At 44.4% G+C, this 27,863-nt stretch overlaps 2 protein-coding genes across 7 annotated transcripts; both read right to left on the minus strand.

Annotated features, from left to right (window-relative positions):
* Positions 1-25: 25 nt before the first annotated feature.
* Positions 26-9,317, minus strand: zgc:112982 (uncharacterized protein LOC503771 homolog). Its single transcript, XM_035142027.2, has 12 exons — positions 9,068-9,317; positions 8,202-8,239; positions 7,458-8,114; positions 6,244-7,050; positions 3,053-3,222; positions 2,436-2,556; positions 2,224-2,296; positions 1,947-2,083; positions 1,734-1,827; positions 1,031-1,145; positions 514-604; positions 26-420 (listed from the first exon to the last, which is right to left on the minus strand). The coding sequence occupies exons 2-11, from the start codon at positions 8,228-8,230 to the stop codon at positions 591-593; spliced, it is 2,217 nt and encodes a 738-aa protein (XP_034997918.1). The 5' UTR covers positions 8,231-8,239; positions 9,068-9,317; the 3' UTR covers positions 26-420; positions 514-590.
* Positions 9,318-10,162: 845 nt separating this feature from the next.
* On the minus strand, positions 10,163-27,771 carry map7d2b (MAP7 domain containing 2b). 6 transcript variants are annotated; one of them, XM_035142028.2, is made up of 17 exons: positions 27,468-27,771; positions 26,533-26,616; positions 26,186-26,227; positions 25,031-25,191; positions 20,378-20,546; positions 18,139-18,228; positions 16,934-17,023; positions 16,276-16,394; positions 15,748-15,821; positions 15,331-15,539; positions 15,112-15,250; positions 14,467-14,647; positions 14,246-14,350; positions 13,864-13,927; positions 13,258-13,402; positions 12,472-12,761; positions 10,163-12,381 (listed from the first exon to the last, which is right to left on the minus strand). In XM_035142028.2, the coding sequence occupies exons 1-16, from the start codon at positions 27,502-27,504 to the stop codon at positions 12,476-12,478; spliced, it is 1,995 nt and encodes a 664-aa protein (XP_034997919.1). In that variant the 5' UTR covers positions 27,505-27,771; the 3' UTR covers positions 10,163-12,381; positions 12,472-12,475. The 6 variants fall into 6 exon arrangements, with proteins under 6 accessions (XP_034997919.1, XP_034997920.1, XP_034997921.1 ...); XM_035142029.2 differs by having other exon boundaries at positions 12,472-12,740; positions 27,468-27,764; XM_035142030.2 differs by having other exon boundaries at positions 16,276-16,370; positions 27,468-27,671.
* Positions 27,772-27,863: the final 92 nt, after the last annotated feature.

A 27,863-nucleotide genomic window follows, 5' to 3' on the forward strand; every position in this document is an offset into this window, starting at 1 on the left:
TAAAGTACAACACAGTTCAATACACTTTCTGGATTTAGTGTTTTTATTTAGACGGGACAAGGAGGAGCAGGTGATGCTCACGTGTCACAGAGGCTGGTTTAATGTAATATCGTTCTGTACAGACACACAAACATCTACAGGTCGTCAAAAGAAGTGAAACCTTCACATGTCCGACGCTGAAAGCTGCGAGTTTCCTGACATCTGAACGATCAGGATCCCAAACTTCACTCGGTCAAAGTGGAGTTTTTCAGTTTCATCTTGACCGATTCTTCGGGTTAATTTCGCTAAGTTGTGATTTAAATGTTAAATACATTCACTTAAGTTTTAAATGAAGAGAAATTAAATGTGAAAGCAAAAAACAGAAAGACGCAAGATCGTGAACCTCCAGCACTGCAGGTTTCAACGTTTCACATTAAATCAAAATCCGCTGCTGCCACAAGCATTGTGCGTCGATCAAGATGTACTGGCTCAATTAAGCCCAAATTCAGCACACAACAAACTTCAACTGGCTGGTGTTTATGAGACGTGTCATCAGTAAAAAAAAAAAAAAAATCTGCAACATCCACATGAAATACGTTTCCAACGCCCGGTCACCAGGTCGGACCTGTGAGCAGCAGAGAATCAGAGAGAGGCAGTCAGAGGGATCCAGGGCATGGAGAACAGAACATGGAGAACAGAACATGGAGAACAGAACGTGGAGAACAGAACATGGAGAACAGAACATGGAGAACAGAACATGGAGAACAGAACATGGAGAACAGAACGTGGAGAATAGAACGTGGAGAACAGAACGTGGAGAATAGAACATGGAGAATAGAACATGGAGAATAGAACATGGAGAATAGAACATGGAGAATAGAACATGGACGATGGAACAGGATTGGACCAGAGAGGAAGGATGGATGGACGAGCTCAGGAATGATTAGAAGCTGATGTGTAATGCGTCAACTGGTCAAAGGGAGAATTCTTAAAGGGGTAATTGATGGTGACGGTTTAACAGTTTCAGATTTCAGTGGTGTTAATGGTTTACCTGCAGGGTTGTTGCGGTTGTTCTGTCGCCTCATTGGTCCAGCCCGGTTAATGAAGCGATTGTTCCTGCGTTGGGAGCCGGAGTTCGGTCGGAGTGAAGCTCCTCTTCTTGGTACCTAAAACAAAAAGAGAAAAAGACAAGTCAGTTTGATGACTGGATCTGTTTTCAGACATGAACTCTGTAAAACAGTGTGTGTACATGTTGTGTAGTTAGTGTTTGTGAAGCAGCAGCAGCAGGTTGTCGGGACCGACTCGTTCACACCAACAGGAACATGTGGGGAACATCCAGACGAGGGGCGGAGCCTGTAGAGCAGCAGGAGGCCGGACATGACGTATAAACTCTGCTGTGGAAAGATCAGTGTTGTTGTTTACAGCTCATCCACACCGGCGTCGGCCCTCATCACCAAAAGATCTGGAACCTCCTCGTCTTTCCAAGTTGACGTCTTCGTCTTCTACGTGTACGGCTCCTCTTCTTCATCCTGAGATGTTTGTGTTCTTCCAGTTTCACGTCCGTCACGTGTTTTGTTGTCATGTTCCGTCAACTTTCCTGCTGTTTTCTCACAAGGACTCACTCTGACAGAACTCTTGAGAATATCTGGACATTTGTGTCCTCACATTAGACTTCAGTGCAGATCTGAGAGCAGAATATATCGTCCCCATCACTCCACTGAAGCGCCACTTTAACACAGTTCTTTAACACTCACCATGTTGCCTTCTTGTCTCCTGCTTTGCTCCTCTGGCCAAGTGGAGAATCTGTCGTCTTCCAGCGGAGACATCTCGTCAATGAACTCTGGCTCACTGACACAAACATGACAACAAGTGGCAGAAGAATGAAGTCATTGAAAGTTAAGATGATAACACTGACCCGAGCGGTTGAGGACCACAGTGATACATGAAACATGAAACCGTTGGCTCACCTGACTTGACCCAGGGGGCGCTGTGACATACTGCCGCCTGGTATTGTGACCGTCACACCCTCCAGTCTCTCCTGCCTCCTCCTCTCCAGGTCGTGCCTCAGGTCCCCCGGGTCTCGCACCAGCTGCTGGTTCAAACCCTGTCACCACAACGTCAGCGCAAAACAATCAACTTGTGGATTCATCAGGAAAATTCCCATAGAACTACAATTATCTCTGCTAATCCACAGTCAGATTTCAGGAAGCCACGGTGGTTTGAGAGAAAGAGTCGTTTACTGACCTGCATGGATTCCAGTCTGGAGAACAGAGGCTCATCGTCATCATGCAGCGACTTCATGTTTAGACTGAAGCCTCTGCAGAGGAGAAAACAACAACTTCCTGATTCAATATTACTCTTCAGCTTGATGTTAGTGTTTTTTTTTTTGTGGTATGATTCAGACTTCAGCACCAGTATATGAGAACCAGTAGAAAACAAGAAACTTCCAGACGCACCGGTTTGAACTGAACCGCTCATCCAGCGTCAGCTCCACAGTCTCCTCTTCAGAGAAGCCACTCGTCTGAGGAACTGAGAAACGCTCGTTCAGGGTGAGGCCATCATCTCTGAAATATTGCTCTGCAAGCACAGACAAGAACACAATTATTTATTTATACATATCCTACAATATAAAGCTACACAAAAACAACAAGCCCGACTGACATATCAATCATATCAGATAATATTGGCAGACATGAGCCTTTTCACAGACATCGATATGGAAACTGTGGAAGATCCTATAACTTGTTTGTGTTGCAGAAGGAACCATGTGCTGTGTTAGACCAGTGAAAGTTCCATGTGCTTTGCAATCAGTTAAAATAAAATACATTCTGCCAAGATCTATAATAATTGGCCAACTGTTGACCACTGCTTCCACAAAGGAGGATTTTAAAAAAAAGTCAGGTTTAGCGAACTGATATTTATGATCGTGTGCGATTTGGTGCAGATCCAAATAAGATTCTGGACTGAGTGAACTTAAATGTGGTTGTATGAGGTGACCTGGTTCCAAAGGTTTAGTTTGTTTCACCATTAAATCCCGACAGGTACAGATAAGACCGGTGGACGCTGCGCTGACCTTTGACATGGTGCACCAGCGTGATGATTTCCTGGGCAAACGTCCCAGTGTGCATGGCCGTCTCTTGATATGTGCCCGAGTGCTCGAGCATGGGCAGGAAGTCGAGACGCTGCCGCCCCACGTTGACCAGATCTAAAGAGAGCTGCCTCTCTGAGGAGTAACACGGCAAGCTGCTGAGGAGGAGGAGGAGGAGGAGGAGGTGGGAGATGAAGGTTAAAAACAGCAGAGAACGACCACACATGATGAAATAATAACAGAAGACAAATGACTTGAGGAGCTTTTATCTACCAGATAAGGTGACTGGGAAATCTCCAGTTTGTAAACACTAGTAATATTCTCAGTGTGAGTATGAATATTTTAGCTGAAATACTCACACGTATGAGCTAAACAAGATAAATACAAACAGCTTTACCTTACCCGACACTTACCTTTCACATGATCCACATACGACAGTAACTAAAACACTGTTAACTAGAAAGAGGGAGGTTCAACCTCTAACGCACAAAATCATACGGACTCGTCCTCTTTTAGTGGATGTTTATGTGAAACCAGGATAAACCTCTTTTAAACAGACAGGTGAGTTAAAAGGTCGGGTGAAAGTTCACACTTCTTCTCTTGTTTTTATCAGATCTTCAGTGTGACTCAGCTGGTTCTCAGTTCGAACCACTGATCCTCACAGGGTGGAGATGACTCCAGTCGCCCAACACGATCTTCAGCATTTCATTTGATGCTCGTGTAGTTTTTGGATCCAAAATCTGTGACACAGTTGTTGACGTCAGCATCTTTTCTTCACGACGCTTTGATTTGCATCAACGATTCTGTTCATGGCTTCAAATTCTCCTTTTTGACAGATTTGACAGAGTCTCAACTTCTCCATGTTTTTGCCAATAGATTCAATTCCTTTCCACTGTAATGATGATATTTATCTCTGGGTGTAGAATCCATTTTCTCCTCCCGACGGCACTGATGAAGCAGAAGTTTCCTCCATTTATCTGCATTGAACATTACGTTCATGGCCTGAACTTCTCAGATAAGCAACAGTACGTTTCCAGGATCTTTTGATTTCTCCTCTTCACGGCACAGATGTTGCTTCAATTCCACTTAGGGGCCATTATACTTTCATGGCTTCAATTTCTTCTTTCAAAAAACTGAGGATATTCATGTTTGCAGCGCTGCAATTTCTCAATTTAGAATCATCCATGATTATATTGACAGCTTTATTTTCTCCTTTTTGTAGATTGTTGATTGCTTCAGTTTCTTCTGGTATGAATTTACATTTATGCTGTTTAACTGAAACAAGAAATGAGTGGTTGGCATGTTTCCTTATTTACCAGCTACTTTGGCTGTCGACAAAGCTGGTGAAGCTCGTTTCATTTCCATCTCAGTTAATTTCACTCTGGACAAGACGACGACTCCTTAGTTGTTCATGTTTTTCTGAACATGCACGTGTGTCTGCAGCCCCAGAGAGAACATGCTTTGGATCCTCTTTCCAAAATGACACTGATTTAACAGTCAAAAATTCCAGGAGCTGATTCCAGTAGCTGCTCATCTGCATCTTCTATCAACTATGAACAGAAACACTCCCGGTTCTTCCACAATTTCCCAACCTGTGCTGTGTTCTTCCAACGTGGCTCATAACCAATCACTGTGAACATGCTCTTAAAAAGCATCGTGTGAAGTCATCTCAGAGATGTTCTCCTCTTCTGTTTACACTCTCAAACCATGGTCGTCTTCTTCGCAGAGCACTGAAACATCCATCCATAAATACTTCCTGGTTCTTGGTTTCTCCTCTTGAGACACGAGTTACGTGAACTTTGATACTTTCACATCTGAACATCCATGTTTTCACAGATCACCCTGGTCTGTGCCACCACTGCTGGAATTCTCCTCTGTAACATACAGGGTGACAATCCTTCCAGGATTTTACGCCTCATGACTTGGACACCGACTGTTCCTCAGATGAGTCAGTGGCCAGACGTCACTCACACGAGGGGCAGCAGGTGCAGCATCGATCAGGAGCTCATACAAAGTGATCATTGTTGTCTCATACACAGATTTGTCGAGTAATGATGTTGCTCATCTGCAAAAATGTCTTCTCAAGGTGACACTCCAAAGACTTGTTCTGGAAGTTTACACCAAACTCCACTTTACTGGGTGATGACACGGCAACATTCCTTCAACACCTACTTCTAGAAGAAGTGGTGTTTGAGTGTGTGTCACAGCAGCTTCAGAGTAAAATAACTCGCGTGACGAGGAATCAGTCTGGGTCCGGTCTTATCAAAAGGCTCTTCGAGGTGTCTTTGGTTTCACTTCAGGTCACAGTGACACAGTGTGATGGTCCGTTGCTGCAGCTCACTCCTCCTCACTGTAGAGGGAGATCTTTATATTCTCGCGTCTTCTGGAATCCTTGTGAAGAACCGACATGTGAGATGATGACTGGAGCTTGAATCTGCTGCCTCGAGTGCCGGAGCCTCTCCTCAAATATTGTCATGTGCCTTCTTTCCAACTGATTTCACCAATAAAGGAAGAACTTGTACATTAATTGTGGTCTTCAACCAGAGAAGGTTCAGGCTGTTCAGTCCTGTTCGTCAAGTTTTTGACAAAGCAGAATGTGTCATCCTGAGCTGCTCCGGTTTCCTGTCGGCTCCGTTCATCAGGTCCTTCTTCACCTGTGCATTTTGTTTTCAGGTAACTCTCCCAAAAGTATCAAGTGCTGAGTAGTTCAGTAGAATCAGATGCAGCTGAAATCTCTTTCTAATGAAACCTGTCTCCATTTGAAAAGGTGACGACACCTGTTCACGACAACATGGTCACTTTCCCAAAGCTCAGCTCCGGATCACTTCCTTCAGGATGAAGAGCATTTCCTGGGTCTTCAGTTTGAACAGCAGCTCTTTCTGGTGCCACGTCACTTTTTCATGTGAGGGCAACTTTACCTTTGTGAGAAGATATTTAGTCACTTGAAGAAACTTCTGCGTGGCATCTTGATTGAGTAAAGCCAAAGCACATAATTTAATTGTGCCAACATCAGTGTTTGGATCAACGACAACCGAATCCAGTTCAATGAAAAGGTCGATTCTCAGTCTCTCACCCGGTCGTTTCTTTCCTCTTCTTGCAGCAGCTCTTCATGAGCTGAGAAAGAAGTGTGAACTTCCACCACTCACCCTTGATAGTTGTAATAAAAAATACTCTACCTGTTCTGGTTAATGGGTCGGGTCATGTCTACTTTGATGGTTAACGTTTCCTCCTTCACAGCGGCCATGTTACTGGTTTTCTTGTCACTCCATCCACGGGGCATTTTGGGGTCCAGGTCATCCCTCAGTAAGTGTTGCTCCAGACTTCGGGGCCTGTCATGTTCCCGCTCTTGAAGTCTGTCTTCTTCTGACCAGCGAGGCCCCCCTTCCATGGGATCCTTGTTACCATCTTCTCTGAAGGGTCGATATCCCAGTCTCTGCTCTCCATGAGGAAGATCTTGGTATCCCTGGGAGGATTGCTGTAAACGTGGTTGAGTCCTGAGTGGTCCGGCCCTTCCGACCTGTCCACGATTAAACCTCCCTCTCCCAGGACGAGGACAACCTCTCCCCCTGGGGTTCAAAGACCCATCTCGATTACCATATCTCATGGTATTTGGTCTGTCTTGCGGCACAGGGCTCCTCCGAGATTCAACATAGTTGGAATCTCTCCAATTATCTTGAAAACGGCGTCCTCTCACGTCTTCCCGATCATCCAACCGTGTGTCTGACGTCCTGAAACGCTCCTGCGAGGAGCCTTGTGGGCGGGGACTCCTCTGTCGATTAAAGTCAAGATCTCTGCGTTTGGCTAATTGTTCCCACTGTGGCAATTTTTTGACATTTACGATACCGTGATCATGTTCAATGACAAGTGGTCTCAAGGGTCGGACATCTCCACGGGGGAGGCTCCCCTGAGTGTCTCCTCCAAACCCATCTCTGGGCGTCTCCACCGAGTAACGCTGTTCCCCAAACTCCTCCTCATTCCTGTACCTGTGACAGCATAAGAGGAGGTGACATGGTTCAACAATGATTCATGGGAATGTCCATCTTCACATCTGCTTTTAAATCTACACTTGACATTAGCTTTGGATTTTTCTCAGTCTTTGTCATAGCAATAGTTACCAATGTGGCAGGATTCTTAAATACTACAGCTGCTGCTCGCATTAACAACTAGAGAACGTACGACAGAAAACATGCAGAAATGTTTAAGAGGCAGCAGAGTCGGCAAAGAAAGAAAACTTCAAGCCATGCAATATGTTAGATTAGTGTTTTGTTTGAAGGAAAATAAGAAATGACGAAAGAGAGTGAAGGATTTTGCTCTATGGAAAATAAAGATGAGAATCCTCTGAATTCTTCCTTCTTGGAAAGTGCTGCGATGCATTTTGCTTGAAATTTACCCAGGGTGATTGGCGTCATCCATTTCTCTCCGTTGCCTTTTAAAGGGGGGGCTCCTCTCTTGATGTGGCTCCTCCCTTTGTCGGTCTCTGTTGGGACCCTGTAAATGCCTCCTACCTCTCTCCCTACCTGCTCCACTTCTTTGGTCGTCTGTTCTCGTAGCGGGACTGAGGTCTCTGAACCTCCCTGGGCCTCTGCCCTGCTCCTCCCTCCAGCCCATCCCCGGCTCTCTCTGTTGGTGAACTGCCTGAGACCTCGGTGGCAATCTTTCCCTCACCAAACTCGGGGGAGAGTGGGGCAACCTCCCCCTGTTATCATAACTCTGGTCTTGAAACCCTTCTCTGCGTCTATCGCTGTCCCCTCCGGCATTGCGCGGTGGCGAAACCCTCCGACCCTCGTATCCCCTCACATCATAGTGAGGTGAAGACGCACGGTTGTAAAACTCCTCCACATCTGGACGGCGTTGATGCTCAAGCTGGAAATGGTCATCTGGAAAAGGAGGGGATCTTCTCTGGCCTTCTGGGTACATCTCTTCCCTGTCAAAGCCCCAGTCTTCTTCAGGAGTCTGTCTGAGGCGGTGACTCCTGTTATGTGGATTCTCATCCAGTTCTGCGAGGATTTTATGAGGATCAAAGTTGGATTCCTCCCATGGAAACCTCCTGAAAAAAATAAACTACGTCACTTTTGAAACTGATTAAATTGAAAACACAAATATATTTGACGTTAAATTATGACAAAGTGTTTACCTGTAGTTAGGAGACCGTGATCGTGACATTCTTTCCACCTTCAAAGAAAGTAGAAGTTTACGTTCAGGTTAACGCTGCAAGAACAGACGGTTAATTCACTGCTTTATCAAGAACCGTCCGTTAACTAAAGACTAACGATGGACTGTCTCCCAATTTATTATCATCATCATTGTTGTTGTTATATCATCATTATGTTATTTCTGTAAAGAAAACTAAAGAATCCTCAAAGTCTGAGGCTGAAGAGCAACAGACAGCAGATATAAAGTTATCCATCTATTCAAGATTTGTCTCTAATATTCTGTCTTTATATGCTATTGAGTGACAGCCTAGTTTATTATTAAAGTTAACAACTTCCTGCATCATATCACTGTGATGTGTATAAGTTTGATAAGTCATTTACAAAGACATTTCAAACTAAAGCGCTGCACAACTGAACATGAGGAGCAGATTTAAGATATTTCACAATCTTCAACCAGTTTAATTATGTAAATAATAACACAACTGGTTATTACTGTAAACTAATAACTCGTGTTTTCTTTAAGGTTCGACTTTATACTGCTGTGTTGATATTTGTAATCTGCAGTTTAATAAACGTAAATGAACCATTAGTCAATAAGACCTGGAACTACAATAGATGTATATTATTTGAATATAATTCTATTAATTGATCATTACACTGCAGCAGATTAACTAAACATATGTGTTTATCAACCAGGAGAATAATAACCAGGTTAAAGACCTGGAACACTTTCTACTTGAGTCACAACTGAAACACATTTGTATGTAATATTACATTTTAATACCATTTAATAGAAACTGAACACCAATGCTAGTTAAGCTAAGCTAACGCTGCGCAGTGCACTTACCCGAGGCCCCGCTAGTGTTGGCTAACGCGGCTAACGCGGCTAACGTGAACGTGGCTAACGTTAGCGAAAGCGAGGACAAGCGCGATAAAACAGCGAAGAGCAAACGTTTGAGACGTCAAATTAAAAACGTGTCTATGCACAGATATGATCCGGATCCGAACAGACGCGCTGACGTTTCCTCTGAAGTTTAAAAATGTCCGGAACCTTCAACACTTCACGTTTCCGTTAAACACCCGGTGCACCACTTCCCGCTGCGGCCTTTTCACAAGAAAACCAGCGGATGTGCTAATCCACAGCTGAACAGCAACAAAATAAAAAACACAGACACGAGTATAATTATATTTATATGTTTGTAAAAGTTCCTCTGTTCAAAGTGTAGCTGTGAACTAAACCAATAATTCTTTTGGCAGATTATTTGCTTTTCAGGGTTTTATTATCATATTATTGGATTATTCTTATTGATAAATTAACATGTAAGAGACATTTTCAGGCTTGATTTTACTATTTGAAACTACTTTATTCACTGTTTGGTATTTTAGGGCGTGCATGCTTGTTTATATCTGCAAGTACTTCAGTAAATGATAAAAAATATTAAAATTCTATCATAGTATTACAATTATTTATGTCACGTCTAGGAAATGTATTCTTATATTTTTATGACTATGTTTTTATTTGTTTTATGACATTTTGAATGTGTTTTTATTCGTAAAGCTTATTATTATTACTACACCTTCTATGCTCATGCTCTGTTAGAGTACAGTTATGTTTTTTGCCAGTGACGATGTGACTAAAACATGAATTAGTTTATTTTTATTCATTCGTGTGTTGACTGAAAAGATCCCATGTGTTAAATTCTAATCAATATCTTCAGCTGTTTAAGTAAAAGTTCCTTCCTCAGGCCAGTTTTTGCAGATCAGTTTTAATGTCAGTGCAGCATAGAGTCGATAAACAGTGAGATATAATGAAATAAAAGTGGCTGCGTTGAGCCCTGCACGTCTCTTACTGTGAAACTCAGAGACTGAACTTCACTCTGTCACCTGCCTCCTGTTTCCCATTATCACACATTTCTTAATTCATCCAGTTCACCGACACAAATGGCTTGATGAAGTTTATTGTTCTTTTTCAGCAGTTATCCATGCACCACGTCTACAATGATATATTCCACCAAGCTGCAGTGTCACAGGGTTTAAGTTATATGAGGATAAACATTATGTCCTTTATTTTTTAAGTCTTATACAAGGGGACCCAGGAGACCCTCTTACAATGAGTTTCAGCAGAATCCGGAGGACGTGGAGATGCCGACAGGGGCCGGGGGACAGGAGCGTGAAAACGTAAAACAACGAGCTGAAGGTTGCAGCAGTGACGAGGAAACACTTTTGTTTCTTCAATGGTGCAGGAGCTGAGACCCTTTTCCACGTCAAGAAGCTTTTTACGGAAACTCTCTTTGCACTTGGATCCAACTTTGGTTCCTCGCCCTGAAAAAGGTCTGGCTCCCAAACAGATGATCATACTTCCACCACCACCATCTTTCTTTACACATTCACATACGGGATTATGAAACGAATGAGTACGATATATATAAATTCAAACAAAGGAGGTGAGGACACAGAGGAAATCCTCAGTATTTTTGGGGGAAGGAGTTTACATTCTACATTTACACACATACTGAACATGTTGCATGTTTAAGGCTGATTCTAATATTTTGAAACAGATTTAGGCCAAATAAACTCAATCAATGACATTTAGAACTGAAGGAATGTTTTTTGAAACAGACTGAAATGAATGAAGAGAATGTGATTTAGGTTAAATACTCTAAACTTGGTGTGAGTTTAGGGGGGGATGTAGACTTATTACCCAAGTATATCTAAAATCCCGGTTACAGCCCTGATCGTCCACACTTCTGGGGCCCCTGAGGGCCTCTGCCTGGAATCCAACCTTCCTATCACATTGTTGTGTCTCTAGTTTCTGGATCTTTTCTGGCCTTTAAAACAGTGAAAGTGCACATGCTGGATGAGACAGATCCTGAGGGTGAAGCACAGAGGACGTTTAAGGCCTCGGAGGTGACGAGCTGAGCGTGAACGCTGCTTTAACACACCAGTCTATTGTGAATCTGTGAGGTATACTTTAGTTTGGGGGATGAGCGGAGGCGGAGGTGTAATCTTCTTGCGAGCAGTGAAACACACAACTACCGGTAAGTGCACACTATAAAACGCAGCTTGCGTGGTTACAGTCAGTGCCGGACGAACACACAACACACTGTGTCAATATTTTCCTGATCTGCAAATAAAAATACGAGACATTGTTTTCCCTTTTCCCTCCTCGTCTTCTTCTCCACAAAACGTCCATCAGTTAAGTGACGAGCAGCAGAGAAACCGAAGCTACAGGCTCTACATGTTACTGGGCGACAGCAGGGTTATAATATCAGCTCTTGGTGGTTTTCTCCAGCATCGGGACGACTCTACAGAGGACACACTGGGTTTCATAGAAGCAGGAGTCGCTGTCGGCAGAAGAGCAGGTGAGATAAACACACGGGATCCATCAGAAACACTGAGAGGAGGAGACACTCCCACACAGCTACAACCACAGCTTCACTAACTAGTCCTCACTGAAGATGCTACACAGGATTTACACAACAGCGTCTGTTTTACAGCTCCGGAGGAACAGAGCCGCTCCCTGTTCCTACGATGACGGACTCCACCACCCACACACATCTATTTACAGAGTTTTTACAAAAGCAGGGAGATTAAAGCAAATGATACTCGAGTGATGGTTAGAGGCAACGCATCTGGGCAATATTGGTTTTAACTGGGTCGGGTGTAGAGCAGATGTCCTGTTCACACTCAGAGGACAGGACGGAACTAACAGCTCGTCCACGGATCAAAATCCCACGGCAGGAACTTTTGTGAGACACCTTACATGTAAAAACATGTTCAATCTGTTAATGAAAACAGGGTTAATGTGTGAAGACTTTACAAGTTACGCTTCTAAATCTTAGGAAACGAACAAAGTTTAAGTTCAGATAAATAATAGTCATTTTACTTTCCTAAAATTCCCCTTCTCAAATGGACATCTGCTTCTTTTTGGTCGCACAGTCTTAAATATACTTCACATCATTTGCACGATTCAGTCAAACTCTGTTGTGTTTCTAAGAGTCACTGCGAACATGTGGCTGAAAGCTGAGCAGTAATGAGCGCGGTTGATAATACAGATGAGACATCAGCTGCTGTTGCTTGTGATGTGATGATTGTTGTAGTTGCAGACGGAGGTGACGGTCTCTTGGTTGCTTCTGGCTCCTGTCGGCTGCTGAAAAGGCCCTGAGAGAGAAAAACAAGACCATGATGAGTAAACTGTCTTTGCCTCTAAAACAGCCGGACTGCGTCTCCAACATCTGTCCTTGTCTTTACCCGACTACTGGACGTCCAGTTTGCTCGGGCCGATGCTGTGGATGAGCTGGGTGGATTCAGAGGCGGCGCTGTACGCTTGAATCAGCAGGTTCTTGTTGAGGTCTCCGACCCCGCTGCCGGCCTGCAGCTTTGGGTAGGGGGGCGTTTGGGCACCATGCGCTCGCCCCTGGGGGTCCAGGTCCATCAGGTGCTCCAGGGGGCAGCCCTCTGTCCCCTCGGTGACGGGCGAGAACTCCTGAGCGCTCACCTGCTCCTCCCTGGACACGGGGCTGATGGAGACAGATGGAGAACTTAAAGAAACGATGATGACAGAGACACAATATTTCATTTATTAGCACTTTTCAAAACACAGCCGCAGTAAAGAATTTATATTGAGCCACAGAATGAGATGTGGGAGAAGAGGAATCTGTGTTTGAACCAGGATGAAAAGTTCGATTTCTCAACAAATAGAAGGTTAAACACGAAGCTTTCAGTTGTAATAATCTGCTGAAGTTCTTTGTCATATCTACTTATTTACTTTACGTCTTATGTAAATCAATAATTTGATAATAAGGATTTGGATGATTGATTTTCTCGCTTCTCTGGGACAAAACAATTAATTAACTGTTCAATTAGTTGTTTGAATTTCAAAATACACTCCAGGTATTTTGTGTTGTTAATCTCTGTGAAGCACTTTGTAAACCTGCTTTTTGAAAAGTGCTACAGAAATAAGGTTTGTGGAGCATCACCTCGGTGCAGACAAACTAAAATGAAGTGGAAACATATGAGTAAACACACGGATCCTACCTGACGTCCATTGACTGGACTCCGTCAGACAACTCGTCCACAAAGCTCTTATTCTCCAGGGGCCCCAGCGTGATGACGGGGGCCTCAGCCGGAGTCGGGGCGTCTTCCTCCAGAGCGGCTGCAGCCTCGGCTCTCATGTCACATCCTGCAAAAACACAGCGTTTTGCTTTGTCACTGTCGTTTTGTTGTTACAGACGAAAGAGAAATCAGAGTCGAGGCCAGCATCAAAATCTAATGAGTTCTTTTCTGACCCATAATGCATCCTTCCACCAAGGTTAGTAGATTCCAAACAAACTAACTAACCAACAGAGAGACGGGGGTGAAAACACGAGTGTAACTAAAGACACCTCAGGCCTGAGAGTTCATCAAACCCTGCAGTATACTTGTGCAGTTACAGCCAATAAGCACCAGGTGGCGCTGTCCCCCTGCACGTGTAACACTGCTGAGTCACACTGCAGCGGAGACTGATCTCATTCCGTTTCATATAAAACTGATTATGATGGAGAAACAAAGAACAGACGCTGTAGGAGATATTTAACACCCTGTATAATAAAACGTCAAGAAAGGAGTGAAAGAGCGACAGAAATAAAAAGGTTGAACATTCACCTGAGGAACCGGAGGGAGGCTCCACTTCACTCTTCCTTGTTCTTTTCATTATTTCCTCAATTCTCTGTAAAAACACAATAAATACAATACATTTCTTTACATTTAGTGAGTTTACTGGAGCTTTAGGTCAAATTAAATGATTTTCAGCAGCAGATGGAGACTTAGTTTCCATAAAATTGTCGATTTTCATATATTAATATAATGCTGAATAGACATGTTTTCAGTTGAGTTTTTCAGCTGAAGATCGCGTGATATGATGAGAAGCCTTGAAACGACTTTGTGTTGGGATTTATATATTTATGTGATTGTGTTTGTACGTGTACATTTGGAGGCTGTGATGTCAGAGAGTCTATTAAAGCAGATCCAATCCTCTCTGCGGTACCTTCTTCCTCTGCAGGCGCTCCTGCTCCTCCTGGATGTGCAGCAGCTCTCGCTCCTGTCGCTTCCTCTCGGCCTCTTTCTGGGCTCGCAGGAACGCCTCCTCCCTCTGGAATAAGAAAACATCCAAGAACGTGAGGGACACACACTTTGAGTTTCTGTGGCTGTTCTCAGGGTTTCACCAAGTGAAATACTTCTGACAGAAGATAGAGAATCTGAGCTGACCTCTCTGTCCAGCTGATCCTGCATGTCCTTCCATCTCTGCTCCTTCTGTCGTCTCTCCTCCTCCTCCTTGCTCCTCTTCTCCTCCTCCCTCCTCACTCTCTCCTCCTCGGCCTGACGCAACGCTCTCTCCTGTCGCTCCTTGGCCTCCTGCTGCCTCCTCTGCTCCTCCTCCGCCCGCAGCCTAAAGTAACACATGACAAAATCACCTGTGACATTTGAATCAGCCGGAGCCAGAAATCTATTCTCTGCACATATTCTCTGAAACTGTTTTTCATGTTATTAAATGGGATGATTTCTAGAAAATACACGAGTGTGTTAGAAATGGAGCTGAAACCTGAATCCAGACTCAAAGCAGCAACACACCAGATGATGTTTTGGACATAAGTGATTAATATGATGAGCAATAAGGGGCCAAAGTAGATTTAAACAATAGTTATTGTTCATTGCTTGTCAGAAAAAATAGATTTTTCATTATTTATGAACAAAAAAACAACATGGACTCAATTGTAAATCAATAAAAAAACATAATTGTCACATCAAAAACAATCATTCATATTTCACAGATGTCCTTTGTACTTTTGTGTTTGGGAACGAGATGATACAGAGATATTATCCCATGACAAATGAATTCATTCTTCCACACACCTCTCGTCCTCCAGCCGTTGTCTCTCCTCCTGCTCCTTCTGTATTCGGGCCAGACGTCGTCTCTCTGCCAGCAGCCTGGACGCCTCCTCAGCGTCTGTCGTCCCACCAACACTCCGGCCCGTGGGTGTACCTGGAGACTCTGGACATGAAGGAAAGGCGGTTGAGTCGGCAGGTGGCGCAGAAAAGAGAAGGAAAACGTGTTTGACCCTGTGGCGTTACCTGCGTTCAGTTCTCTGCTGGTGGATTTGGGGATCCTCTTCTCTGAGGTTTCAGATTTGGTTGATTTCCTCTCCAGGGTGCTGTGACCTTTGACCTCAGAGTGACCCCTGTCGTCAGTGCCGGGGGTGGTGGCTCTCTGTCTGAGCGGAGAGGGCGGGAACTGTCCAGGAGAGCAGGGCGACTGAGCGCGGCTCCTGTTCGATCTCACCCTGAAAACACACACCACCACATCAGGTCATCCGGTGTGTGTGTGTGTGTGTGTGTGTGTGTGTGTGTGTGTGTGTGTGTGTGTGTGTGTGTGTGTGTGTGTGTGTGTGTGTGTGTGTGTGTGTGTGTGTGTGTGTGTGTGTGTGTGTGTGTGTGTGTGTGTGTGTGTGTGTGTGTGTGTGTGTGTGTGTGTGTGTGTGTGTTTCATACCGTTTTGGTGTAGCCGGGCCTTTACTGTTGGCCCTGAAGGAAGAACTGCGGACCGGTGTGTTCGGCGTCTCACCCTGCAAATCAGATTAAATTAATATTAATAATAATCATTTCACATTAAAATAAACTGGAGAAATCTGGACATATATTTGCTAAAAATACAGTTAAAATTCATACATATGAGATTATCTTTAATAAGTCAACCACAATTTAATCTATTTTACTTTATTTTACTTTATCTATAACAATATTACATTTCTACATGTATGGATCAATATAAAGGAAATGCTCAGTGTTGTTATCGACATGTATCTGCACTGTCATGGTGTGTGTGTGTGTGTGTGTGTGTGTGTGTGTGTGTGTGTGGTGTGTGTGTGTGTGTGTGTGTGTGTGTGTGTGTGTGTGTGTGTGTGGGTGTGTGTGTGTGTGTGTGTGTGGTGTGTGTGTGTGTGTGTGTGGTGTGTGTGTGTGTGTGTGTGTGTGTGTGTGTGTGTGTGTGTGTGGGTGGTGGTGTGTGTGGTGCCTCACCGTGGGTGTTTTGGCTCTGGACGTCTCTTCAGAGAATCCAGCGATGCTCCTGCGGTTGGAGGAACTTCTGTACGGTCTGTGGTTGTTGGGGGAAGCTGTTCGATGGGACACAAAAGACACTGATGGATCACAGATCGACACACAGACCGACACACAGACACAAACACACACAAACACACAAACAGACACAAACAGACCAACACACAGACCGACACACAGACCGACACACAGACACACACAGAAATCAGAAACACTCATGAGTAAAGAAGAAAAAAATCCTCAACACAAACTGACATTTTACTATTTCAATAAAAAGCTCTCAGTTCTTGTATCATATGTTCCTTCCTCTTAAAAACATATGTAATGGACATCGTTAATATTTCCTATAAATGACAATGATAATGATGCAAAAACACATCAGCTGCAGCTCCTCTTTTCAGCCTCTGTCTCATTTCAAATTCTCCTTAGAAGACGAAGCTGTTTGTGAAGTTTATCCATCATTTGTATTTATCAAGGAAGTGAAACCAGATTTTAAATAAGGTTGGTGCATCAGAAGTTTATACATCGTTTCTATACATAAAGGGTTTATATGTTATTTACAAACAGGACTTTTAAGATGAGATCTTCTTGCACCTTCTCATCTTACGACTGTTCTCACCTCTCTCCGGTGAGTGGAGGGCGGCTGAGGAGCTGGAGAGCTGTTTGTTCATCGGTGGATCCATTGTGGGTGGACACAGGAAATCAACGACTGATAAAAAATGTATAAAAAACATCACAAATCAGCACCACAGACACACACTGCACATGAGTGTAAATCACAAATACGTCCAATAAACGTCCTGATCCTGACAAACACAGAACTGCTGCACACACAGAGAACAGCCCTGCCGGTCGATGAGCCGCGCATCGATGATTTAACCTTGGTGATGTCAGACAGAAATGAAGCAGCAGAACACAGAGCGTCTGTAACCTGCTTCATCGTGAGATGGAGGATGAGCATCTAGAGATGCAGTCCCATGAGACGGAGAGGAGAAGGATTCGTACGCACAGCGCCTGAACGCACCGTCATGGCGTCCGGAGAGAAGAAGAGAACAGCCTGTGTGTTTATATTGTTTATATATAAAGTAATGTACAATAATATAGAGGAAGTGTCTGGAAGAGAATGTTGGTATAAACAAGAAACATGTTTAAAAATGCTTTTATATATAAAAGGAGCTGTTTGGTTCATTTATAATGTGGGAGGGGACAAAATGTCTGGTGTGTGTCTGTGTGTAGGTTGGCTCTGATGGATTTCACAGATAGTGACAGGCTGTACGTCTGGTATGATGTATGGTGTGTGTGTGCATGTGTGTGTGTGTGTGTGTGTGTGTGTGTGTGTGTGTGTGTGTGTGTGTGTGTGTGTGTGTGTGTGTGTGTGTGTGTGTGTGTGTGTGTGTGTGTGTGTGTTCCTGTTGAGAATATTATGTATGCATCACTAAACACAGCTCTGGGCCAGGAACACAGGAAGTGGAACAGCCCTTTGTAATATAAGGATGGGGGTGGGGTAATGGTTTTGTGTGTGTGTGTGTGTGTGTGTGTGTGTGTGTGTGTGTGTGTGTGTGTGTGTGTCTGTGTGTGGTGGGGGCTCCAAACCAAACACTCGTTAGCCACAATGGAGACAATGAGTGGAGATGTGAATCTCTTAGAGACTTCATAACATCACTGTAAAGACACTGACCCTGCATTGACCTACAGACACACATCACTGAACACACACACGACACAGACGTCCACAGACATGCAGACACAGGACCAGCTGCAGGTGAGACAGCAGGAGAGGTGGGGGGGGGGGGCGTGGCACACAGAGAGACATGTGGTCTGTACCGTTACGGGATTGGCTGGCACTGGGAGCGGCGGGAAGCTCATTGGGCTGAGCAGAGCCAATGGCATGGCAGGGCGGGGTCTTAGGGTTACCTGGGCAGCAGGCGAAGCACAGCGGAGAAAGCAAAGCGTTACACACCCACGCACACTCCAACACACAACACTCCAAACGCACCTGCATCACACACACACACACACACTCACACACACACACACACACGTACAAACAAGGAGGAGAACCGTGGGATGAACCTCACTCAACGCCACATTCACACCATGAGGAATTATTATTATTAATGTTATTATATTATTATCAAGTCGGACAAAAGTAGATCAACGATGTGACGTGAACAACCTGACACAGCTCAACAAACCCATCAGGCAACGAGAAGAAGGAAGAGCTCTGGAAGTTCACACCTTCACCAAGAATATCACCATTTCTGGCCAAGTTCGGAAAACAGGTGAAAACCAATTCCCGAGTTCATCCGTTAACGTGGATCCGCTCAAAAATATAAAGGATTCCTCCAAAGGTCAAACTCCACGGTTAACGTGAACCAGAGCTGACGCAAGGTAAGCACATTTCCTCGTTGTGCGACTAATAAAGGATTATCTTAAGTCTGGTAAGCTCTTCATTTAGTTTGTGAGATTCCTGGTCCAGTGTTTAATCTCTGCACCTTTATGGACACAAGATGGACATTCTGACACGACGTCTGAGACGCCATCAAGAGGAACCTGACCAGGAACCAGCTCCACTCAAATTCTGACCTTAAGGCAGCGGAGGACGAAACTCAGGTGATCGCCAACGTTCACAAAGCACACGAAGGTCAACACAAACTTCCATTGTGTCCGTGCAACAGTTGCAGAGACACAAGTCAGACGATCCCAGTCAGCAGGGTTCATCCAGAAGGGACCATGCATGTACACATTTTACAGAAATCCATCCAATAGCTGGAGTCTGGACCGAAGTGGTGGACCAATCAGCTTGCTGGACATGAACGTGATGCCATAAATGTTTTGTAAAGGTAACAGATGTTTGAAAATATCCACGGACCCTAATATCAAACTATGACTATGACACCTATGGGTCATTCGCTTGATGGTTAGAAGAACCACATCATTCTCTGATAGTTTCTCTGATAGTTTCACGCTCTGCTCATGAAGCTCGTGGCCAAGAACGAGTCTGTTGTGATGCTTTCGGCTCCATGAAGGAATAATCGGATAATATCACAGCACAGGTTTCAGAGTCGACGGCCGAGCGAACGAGAAAAGACGCAGCTTTTGCTCATAACCGCTCTTTGGTGAGTCTCTGTCCTTTGATCGAGCTGTAAGATGAGAAGCTGCTGTTTCTGCTGCAGTGGGCACAACAGATCCCAGAGCAGCCTCTTCGCCTGTCAGCCGGGCCGGAGCCAGACCCGCTGCTGGGTGGACCCTGATCCCCGGTCAGTGCCAGGGCGGCGAGGCCTGATGGTGAATAATTGATGGCGTTATGAATGCACCACGGGATCTTGCAACAAAGCTGGTGGCGCTCGCGGCCGACACGACAGAGGCAAAGACATTTGTCGGGAAAGACGACGTGATGACAACAGAAGAAGAAAGAGGTGCAAAAGAAGAGCGATGGATGTCGGCACAGGAAACATGTCGCACTCGGTCTGCGCGGCCTTGTTGTCGTCAAGGTTAGATGTGTAACTCCTCTGGGATTTAGACCCGTCTCCCATATTGGAAATAAACACACACACGCACACACACACACACACACCTGTAGCACATTTACAAGACAAAAGATGAGCAGCAGCTGACGAGCACAGCTCCAGCGACTGATGACACAGTGAAGTAAACACTGATGAGATTTAGAGACAAAGCGCTGAGCAGCTCCTGCACTGCAGCCTCCCCACCCTTTTCCATCCTCCTCTTTTCTCCTGCTCCCTCGCTCCATCTTCGCTTATCCTCATTTCACCTGCTCTTTTCCCCCCCAGCCGTCCTCCTCCGCTTTGTCGTCTCCACCCTTTCATCCCATCCCCCTCCTCCTCCTCCTCCTCTTCCCCCTGACCTCCAGACCTCCTCCCCGAAGCAAACACCTCTCCTCCCTTCTCCTCCGCTCCCAGCCCCCATCATCATCATCATCATCGGTATCCACCCGTTCGGTCTCCCCCGCTGCACATCTCAAACCAACCCTCCACTGACATCATCACAATCCTTCTTTTTCCACCATGTCATCAATAGAACCACCTCCCATCGTACTCACCCTCTACTCCATCCGGCGGTCCTCCCCACGTCCAGCGTTTAGGCCTGTTCTCCAGGTGGTCCTGAGCATCCCCTCCTCCTCCTCCTCCTCCGCCTCCTCCTCCTCCTCCTCCTCCTCCTCTTGTCTCGGCTCCCCCAGCTCTCCGGCGGACCAGGGCCTCCAGCCTCTCCTGCTCGTTGCGTTCAGAAACAGGGAAGAACAGACACTCTCTCACTGAGCCATCGCTACGGCGACGGGAGGCAGGCGATGCGCTCGGAGACGGCTGCGCCATGGTTACCGCATGCAAGCTGCAGCCTCGCCCCTCCGTGCTCTTCACACTCGTCTGGTGGTGGTCACCAGCGCTCGATCGCCCGCTTCTGTCACTCAGTGATACATAATACAGCAGCTCTCACTCTCTCTCTCTCCAGCTGCCGCTCCCTCTAGGTAGCACTGATTCCTTCTCTCTCTCTCTCTCTCTCTCTCCTACCTCACAATTGTTCACCCCACCCTCTCTCTCTCTCTCTCTCTCTCTCTCTCTCTCTCTTTAATGACTGAGTCCTCCAGACGGGAGGGGACGATCAACACACACACACACACACACACACACACACACTGGGTGGATTGGATATTGATACTGGTTGCGTTTGTTTTATCTCCAGTCTCTCTCTCTCTCTCTCTCTCTCTCTCTCTCTCTCTGTCTCCCTCTCCCTCTCTCTCTCTCTCTCTCTTTCTATTTTATTATTCAATGTCTACCTTGTTGAAAATACCTCTGGTCACCCAGTTACCTTTAAGAGAATCCCCTTGTGGCTGCTGTGGTATTAATAAAAGCTTTGTAAATAAAGTAACATCTCGATATCGACCCACTTAAATAAAATAAATATAGACGTATAAGTATAGTCGCCTTCCTCCGTCTGATTTGTATATAATTCTTTTGTGTTAATTGATGCCTTGACGTTTTGATATTTATTTAGTTTATTACCTCGACCAAGAAGGTTGTGTTTCACCTCCGGTGCGGAGGAAGCAGTGTGGGTCTGGACGATCATTTATCTTTTATCTTTAACATTGTGAGATAAATACATTTTTCAGCACTTTCACTGTTTTCCCAGGGAAGAATTCACAGATCTTGATTTAAACAATCAGGCACATTTCAGGAACTGATATTTACACATGTGTGAAATATTGATGAGCTTAATTGAATTAAGCTGCTGTGTGTGTGTAATGGTACGATGTAAAGCGTATACATTGCTCCAGAGTGTCGTCTGTATATAAAGGATGGAAAGGCCCACCTCAGCATTGTTGAGGGGGGTGTTGCTGAAAGTGCATGCAGAGTCACGCACTGACTGCAGGAGGGAGGAGAGACGAGGGGCGAAGTCGAGACGACGGATTCAAAGGGAGAGAGGGAGGAAATGTAAATGGAGGTGGGGATGGAGGGAGGAGGGAGGGATGGAGGGAGGGGAGGAGGAGGGATGGAGGGATGGAGGGAGGGAGGAGGGAGGGATGGAGGGATGGAGGGATGGAGGGAGGGAGGGATGGAGGGATGGAGCGGTAGAGGGGGAAGGAGAAATAGAACAGATCAAATAAGAGCAAAGACAGAGAGAAAAGCAGGATGGAAGAAGAGACTGGAGCGGACTCAGGACTGAAGGAGAATCACATACCAGTGCAGTGTATATTAAATATTAAGTTTGTGCAACATTACACAGTTCCTGCATAGAGATATGAATTTGTTTTATTTATCATGAATCAATATTTAATTACAAAGGAAATGTTAAAGTGTTTGTTATGGTTATAATAAGTATAAATAAATACATTTCAAGAATAACTCCAATTATTAATAATGAAAACACTCAGTAGAGCTCATTTCTGTCAAAACTGCACCAAATTAAACACACTCATAGAAATGAGTCCTCTAAATATATCTGTGTATGAATATTGTTTTCATCAAGATCTGTGAATTATTCTCCACCAAGTTCCACGTTCATTCACTTCTTTTTGTGTAATTCTGCTGACAAACCAATGAACAGTCGAGGGAATAGCCTGGTAGCTCTATATGCAACATATTCAACAGAATATTAATATCTAATAACTATTATATTATTATATTGAATTCACAGTTTGAATCATTCATCAAACCAAATGTCAAACTAAACTGAATTGTTGTTCCATCTTCAAACTACACAGGTTATTCTAATTATTTGTCCTCGTTTCCAGGTGTTGTTCTGTTTTCTAATTTGATTATATATTTATCTGTAAAACATGGCAGTAATACTGAGAAATATCAAAGAATAATCTTTTCAATAAAAATATATAAAAAATTGAATTTGCTGCTTTATATTATTTCCAACACAAAAATATAAATAATAATAATAATACAAATAACTCATATTTCAGATTCAGACACAAACGAGCAAAAATAAATATGCCCATTAAAATAAAATATTAAAACATGAAAATGTGAAACAGAGCTGCAGAAAATACTGAACGATTTAGGGCAAAATTGATCAAATAGATGAATGAAAATATGAATGATCGAAAATTAACTGTTCAAGTAGCTGCAGTGGTTTTATGAGCAATAACCTTTGACAGAATGAATTGACAATAAAAGACTAAATGAACATGATTTAAACTCAGTTTTGATGATAAATGAAACCTTGTGTTTTCTCTATAAAACCTGGATCATATTGATTCTGTTGTTTCCTCCGTCTGTTCCAGGAAACAGCAGTGATGTCATCTCCCGCGAGACTGACCAATCATTAAGTTATGCATATGAGTGTGTGTGTGGGGGGTGTTAGGATGCAAATCAATAGACCCGGTGACAACCCCCCCCCCGAGGACTCTGGACTGGTTAATTTCCACAGGAGCTAATAATTTATGCTCGATGTCAAACTGACAGAGCTCCTGCTCAAACACAGCAGATCATTCACGATGGGAATAATAATAATATTAATAATAACCTGAGTCAAAGCTTCTCGACCAACTGAAGCCGAGTCATGACTCGAGCAGAGCGCTGAATGAAGTTTGTGTTTCAGGCTCCTGCAGCAGAGAAAACACTGAGGCTTTAAATAAACGGCACGTTTCTCTCGATCTCGTACGTTTTGATAACTCACACTCAAACCTTCAATGAGCTTCTGTGCACGACGAGAACCTGCAGCTTCTGTCCTCACGCTCGTACACACAGAGGCACGATGCAGCTCCACTTCCTCCCACCGTCCAGAACTGAAGCCAAAATATCGCCGAGTTCACTTCCCAACACACCCAGTGCGTCCGGAGACCACTCACATGGGGGGGCGGTGCATGTGACCTCAGTCTTTTGGCTGTGTGAACGTGGGTGGGTCCTGGGTCACATGTGAGGGACCTCTGACCCGCTATGAATCAAACATAGGCCGATGTTCACGGCCCTCAGTGGCCACACCTTGATTGTTTTTTGTCCACCGCCACAATATCTGTTCTCCCCCCCCCCCTCTAATGTGAAGCCTGAATGAAGTTCAAAGTAAAAGAAGTTTGATGTTAGGGTCATTTAATCATCTTCTGCTTAAAGTCTGAAGACAAACCAAACCCTTCCTGTCCCAGCTGGTCGGGGGACAGGAAGTCATTCGAGTGAAGAGGAGAGAGGGATCACTGATTCTGATTTTCATCTGTCCAGTGTTTCCCTGAGATCCTTGAACGTCAACAACAAACGACAACTACAGAGTGATGAAGGTCAGATGAAGGTGAAGAAGGCAAAGTGTTGTCATATTGACCTTCAGCTCAACTGTTTCTTAAAGTTATGATCGTCACAATGATGTCGTATAAATAAGTTCTTTCGTGGAAATTCACAAAACAAGTGGATGATGTTTTTCACAGTTCACTGAGCTGCACATCTGAACATCACACGTTTGAATCATGGCTTAAAAATAACAAACATTCTTATTATTGTGAGTCGTTATATTTTCATGTTGTTATTAAATCACATTGTCAACAAACCAGGCCTCTACTAGAGACACATCTAAACACTTGGTTGTGTTCACTCTGATAAACAAGTTCATGATTTGATGAGTTTGGTTTTAAATCGTCAGAACTTGTCTTTAACGATATTTGACAGTGAAAACTTGTTCAGATCCGTCCTGATCTAAATCATAAAAGTAGATCCAGCAGCAAAAGAGTCTTGAACTTCTTTTTGTTCCATATCAAAGTTAAAAAAGACGTTTTCAGACATAAACTCCGGAGAATGTCCACAAGACATTTTCTGGAGTGTTTCTCATATGAAGAACGCAGCAGGAGATTTTCAGGAACATAAAGATGCTCAAGTTTAGAGAAATAGTCATAATGGTCTTTATTTATTTCCTGATTAAGACCATTAAATAATCATTATGGTCCTGAACTCAAATCATTCCTCATCAGGAATTATGGAGCAAAGTATTTTACAGTATTTAAATATTTAGAAATGTGTAGTTTGTTTATATGGGACAGTGGTGACAGCTACATGTTTTGCCTGCAGCCGCCCGTGTCGCCCATTTCTGAATCCACCACTGCATAAATGTGTTGATATGAAACTTTGCACCTTAGGTAAGATCACGTCAAACTGTTTGTGTCACAAACTGGTCTACAGCCTGTGGTTCAGCCTCACTAACAAGGCGTCGTTCTGTTCTCCCACCTCCTCGAATGTAAAGTGAAAGCCTCATCAGCGTGACCTCTGACCTTTTCTGCCTCTTGCTTCTGCCGTCTCTTCCCCTCAGCTGCTGCCCTGCGCTGCTGCTCCTTCCTCCTCTGCACCTCCATCTTCCTCCCTCGCTCCACGGCACTGCGATCCAGCTGCTGCTGCACCCGGCGCTCCTTATCACGCAGCACCTCCGTCAGCTCTCGCGCACACACACACACACACACACACACACACACACACACACACACACACACACACACACACACACACACACACACACACACACACACACACACACACACACACACACGAGTTTACACTATTAAGGTTGTAACTTGGAAGGTTTTTACTTGAAGCTTCAGATAAATAGTTTTTGGATTCTTCTAGAGGTCAGTTCGAGCCGAGCGGATTATTCCAGCAGGAAAAGACCATAACGACTCTGAGCTAATGTTTTAAGACGGACTTTAAAAACTGTGAACTTCCCCTGACTTCCACTCAAGCTCCAGTGGCAAAGAGACATGTAAAGATATTTCTCTATTTACTTCTCTCTTGTATTTGCTTCTTTCTTTATTTGTTCTTTCCGTCTTTTCCTCCTTGATTCACCTTCTTCTGTCTTTTGTTACCTTTTGATTTAATTCTGCCCAGAGCTGCAATTATTAGAAAATAAATTGAAGAATCAAATGAAAGAAAACTCATCGGAAGCTGTTTTGAGAATCAATTCAGAAAGAAATCTGTGATTAACAGATTTCCATTACTAAGATTTTAATATTTTGACGGTTGATCCGACTAAACATCGGAAGACGGAGGATTTAAGAAACGAAATAATTAAAAATACTAATAACACAACAGATCAATCGATAATGAAAATATTCAGGACCTAAGTGTCCATTTTCCAACTAGTCCTCTTCATAATGAGTATTTTTACCTCGGGTAATAGATTACATTCATTGCTTGTACATGATAAACTCAGTTAAAGTCAAATCCATTGATTTATATAAACTGCCACAATCAGTAGATTAAACAACATCCTCGACACTTTATTTATGTTAATATTACATTTTCCACAGTGGTAAACAGGAAGTGCTGTGTGTGTGTGTGTGTGTGTGTGTGTGTGTGTGTGTGTGTGTGTGTGTGTGTGTGTGTGTGTGTGTGTGTGTGTGTGTGAGGCAGATGAACAGGACAGTGTTACTCACCTTGTGTCTTCTCTCTCTCTTTGTTTAACGGCGGCCGGGCGTCTTCAGGCAGGTGAAAGAAAAATGTAGAAATGATTTGAGCTTCTTGACGTTTGTCACGTTGAACATATGTTTCTTACTCAGGGCTGATGTGGTTTGTGTGGTTTGTGTGTTAAAGTGTAATTATAACCTCCGCAGACCTCAACCCGAACAGATGCTCTTAAATGAAATACCTTTTTATGTGAAGCATAAAAGCACTGAGACTAAAGTGGAATTCAACCAGGACTTGGGAGGTGACTTCACATCCTGCTTTATATTCTGGATTATGACGACAATGACAGTCCATCAAGTGAGGATTAGAAGTTTACCTGGGGGGCTGCTGTGATTGGATGGCGATCGGGAAGGTGAAACTGGCCTATTGGCGAGCTGCAGCGTGGGAGGCGGGGCCAGCGCTGTGTTTATGGAGAGAGGAGTCACACATGATTCATGCAACACTGGCAGACACGCAAATACAGATGAAAACCTGCAGCTGTGGACGTGACTCCTGCTTCTGTCTGTGCACGACTCATCCAAATGCATCAACCTGCTGGTCAATGTGAGGCCTTCAGGGTCAGGTGTCGGTGTGGGACAACCGAGTGGAACCCGCAGCCAATTTCTTAAATGTTTTATTCGTGTATCTATCAAGACGACTTGAAAGCAGCCTGAGAACATCCATCGACTCGCCTGCATCCTGCCCACAAACACACTCACACACATGCAGCCATTATGCAAATACATGCAAAACCCAGATGAGTCTCCAGGGTCCAGCTTCGCTTCGTCTTCACTCAGAATTACATCACAGAGCTAAAGGAATGAGCTGAATCACAGGTTCAAAGGCTGTTCCTCCCCAATGCAGTGGAGGAGTGAGGCACATGAGGATGATGGTGGATGGAAGCTGCTGAATTCATGAGGAAACAACATCAGCCTGTCAGTCGGTGCACAGGGAGCCAGTGGATCGTGTGATAATATCGTTCAAAAGAGGAAGATAGACGTTTAAATAACAATGAGAAGAATTTGCTGTGTCCTACAAATGACATCACTGAATTCCTGTGTTACAACATGTGCAGATTTGAACAGGATTTCAGGAGAGGATGAGCTCATCAGCTTTTGGCATCATGCAGTCTAACGTCATCTGAACAAATGGAAAACACGTTCAATATTTCTGCAGATTATATAAAATGTCAGAGTCAGACTGAGGTGTTACCTTCTGTGCGCGCGTCAATCAATCACATCTGCAGGGAGTCATGGGACATGTTGTCCTCACCTGTCATGTCGGCGCAGCTCGGAGCCACTTGGGTCATTTTCACGGTCGTCGTCGGTTTCACCAACCGGAGCAGGAGCTCGTCAAGCCCGCAGAGGAGAGCGGCTGCTCGGGCACGATGACTCGGGAGGAGCCGGAGGAGGGGGGGGCAGTGACGGAGGAGGGAGGAGAGACAGACGGAGGATGGGAGACAGACAGATGGAGGGAGGGGAGACAGATGGGGGGGAGCAGCTCACAGCTCGGTTTCTGAACCGTGTTTTATTTTGAAAGATCCACTATTTTAAAACCTCAACAATTGAATTGCTGCAGGTGCACGTGACAGAAACGAGATGAGAGTAAACACTGGCGCGCGCTCCAGCAGCTGCTAACGATCGCCGATTCACGCGCATGCATCATGCA

The sequence above is a fragment of the Hippoglossus stenolepis genome, chromosome 19 (assembly GCF_022539355.2).
Source record: "Hippoglossus stenolepis isolate QCI-W04-F060 chromosome 19, HSTE1.2, whole genome shotgun sequence".
In the NCBI taxonomy this organism is placed as follows: domain Eukaryota; kingdom Metazoa; phylum Chordata; class Actinopteri; order Pleuronectiformes; family Pleuronectidae; genus Hippoglossus; species Hippoglossus stenolepis.

Coding starts and splice junctions, on each gene's coding strand:
- zgc:112982 (XM_035142027.2), bottom strand. CDS start 8,230: ATGTCACGATCACGGTCTCCTAACTACAG. Junction 7,051..7,457: donor GATGACGCCAATCACCCTGG/GTAAATTTCAAG, acceptor ATGCTGTCACAG/GTACAGGAATGAGGAGGAGT. Junction 1,146..1,733: donor GGAGACAAGAAGGCAACATG/GTGAGTGTTAAA, acceptor TTTTTGTTTTAG/GTACCAAGAAGAGGAGCTTC.
- map7d2b (XM_035142028.2), bottom strand. CDS start 27,504: ATGACCCAAGTGGCTCCGAGCTGCGCCGACATGACAG. Junction 26,617..27,467: donor GAGCTGCGCCGACATGACAG/GTGAGGACAACA, acceptor CCATAAACACAG/CGCTGGCCCCGCCTCCCACG. Junction 20,547..25,030: donor AGAAGCAAGAGGCAGAAAAG/GTCAGAGGTCAC, acceptor CGCAACGAGCAG/GAGAGGCTGGAGGCCCTGGT.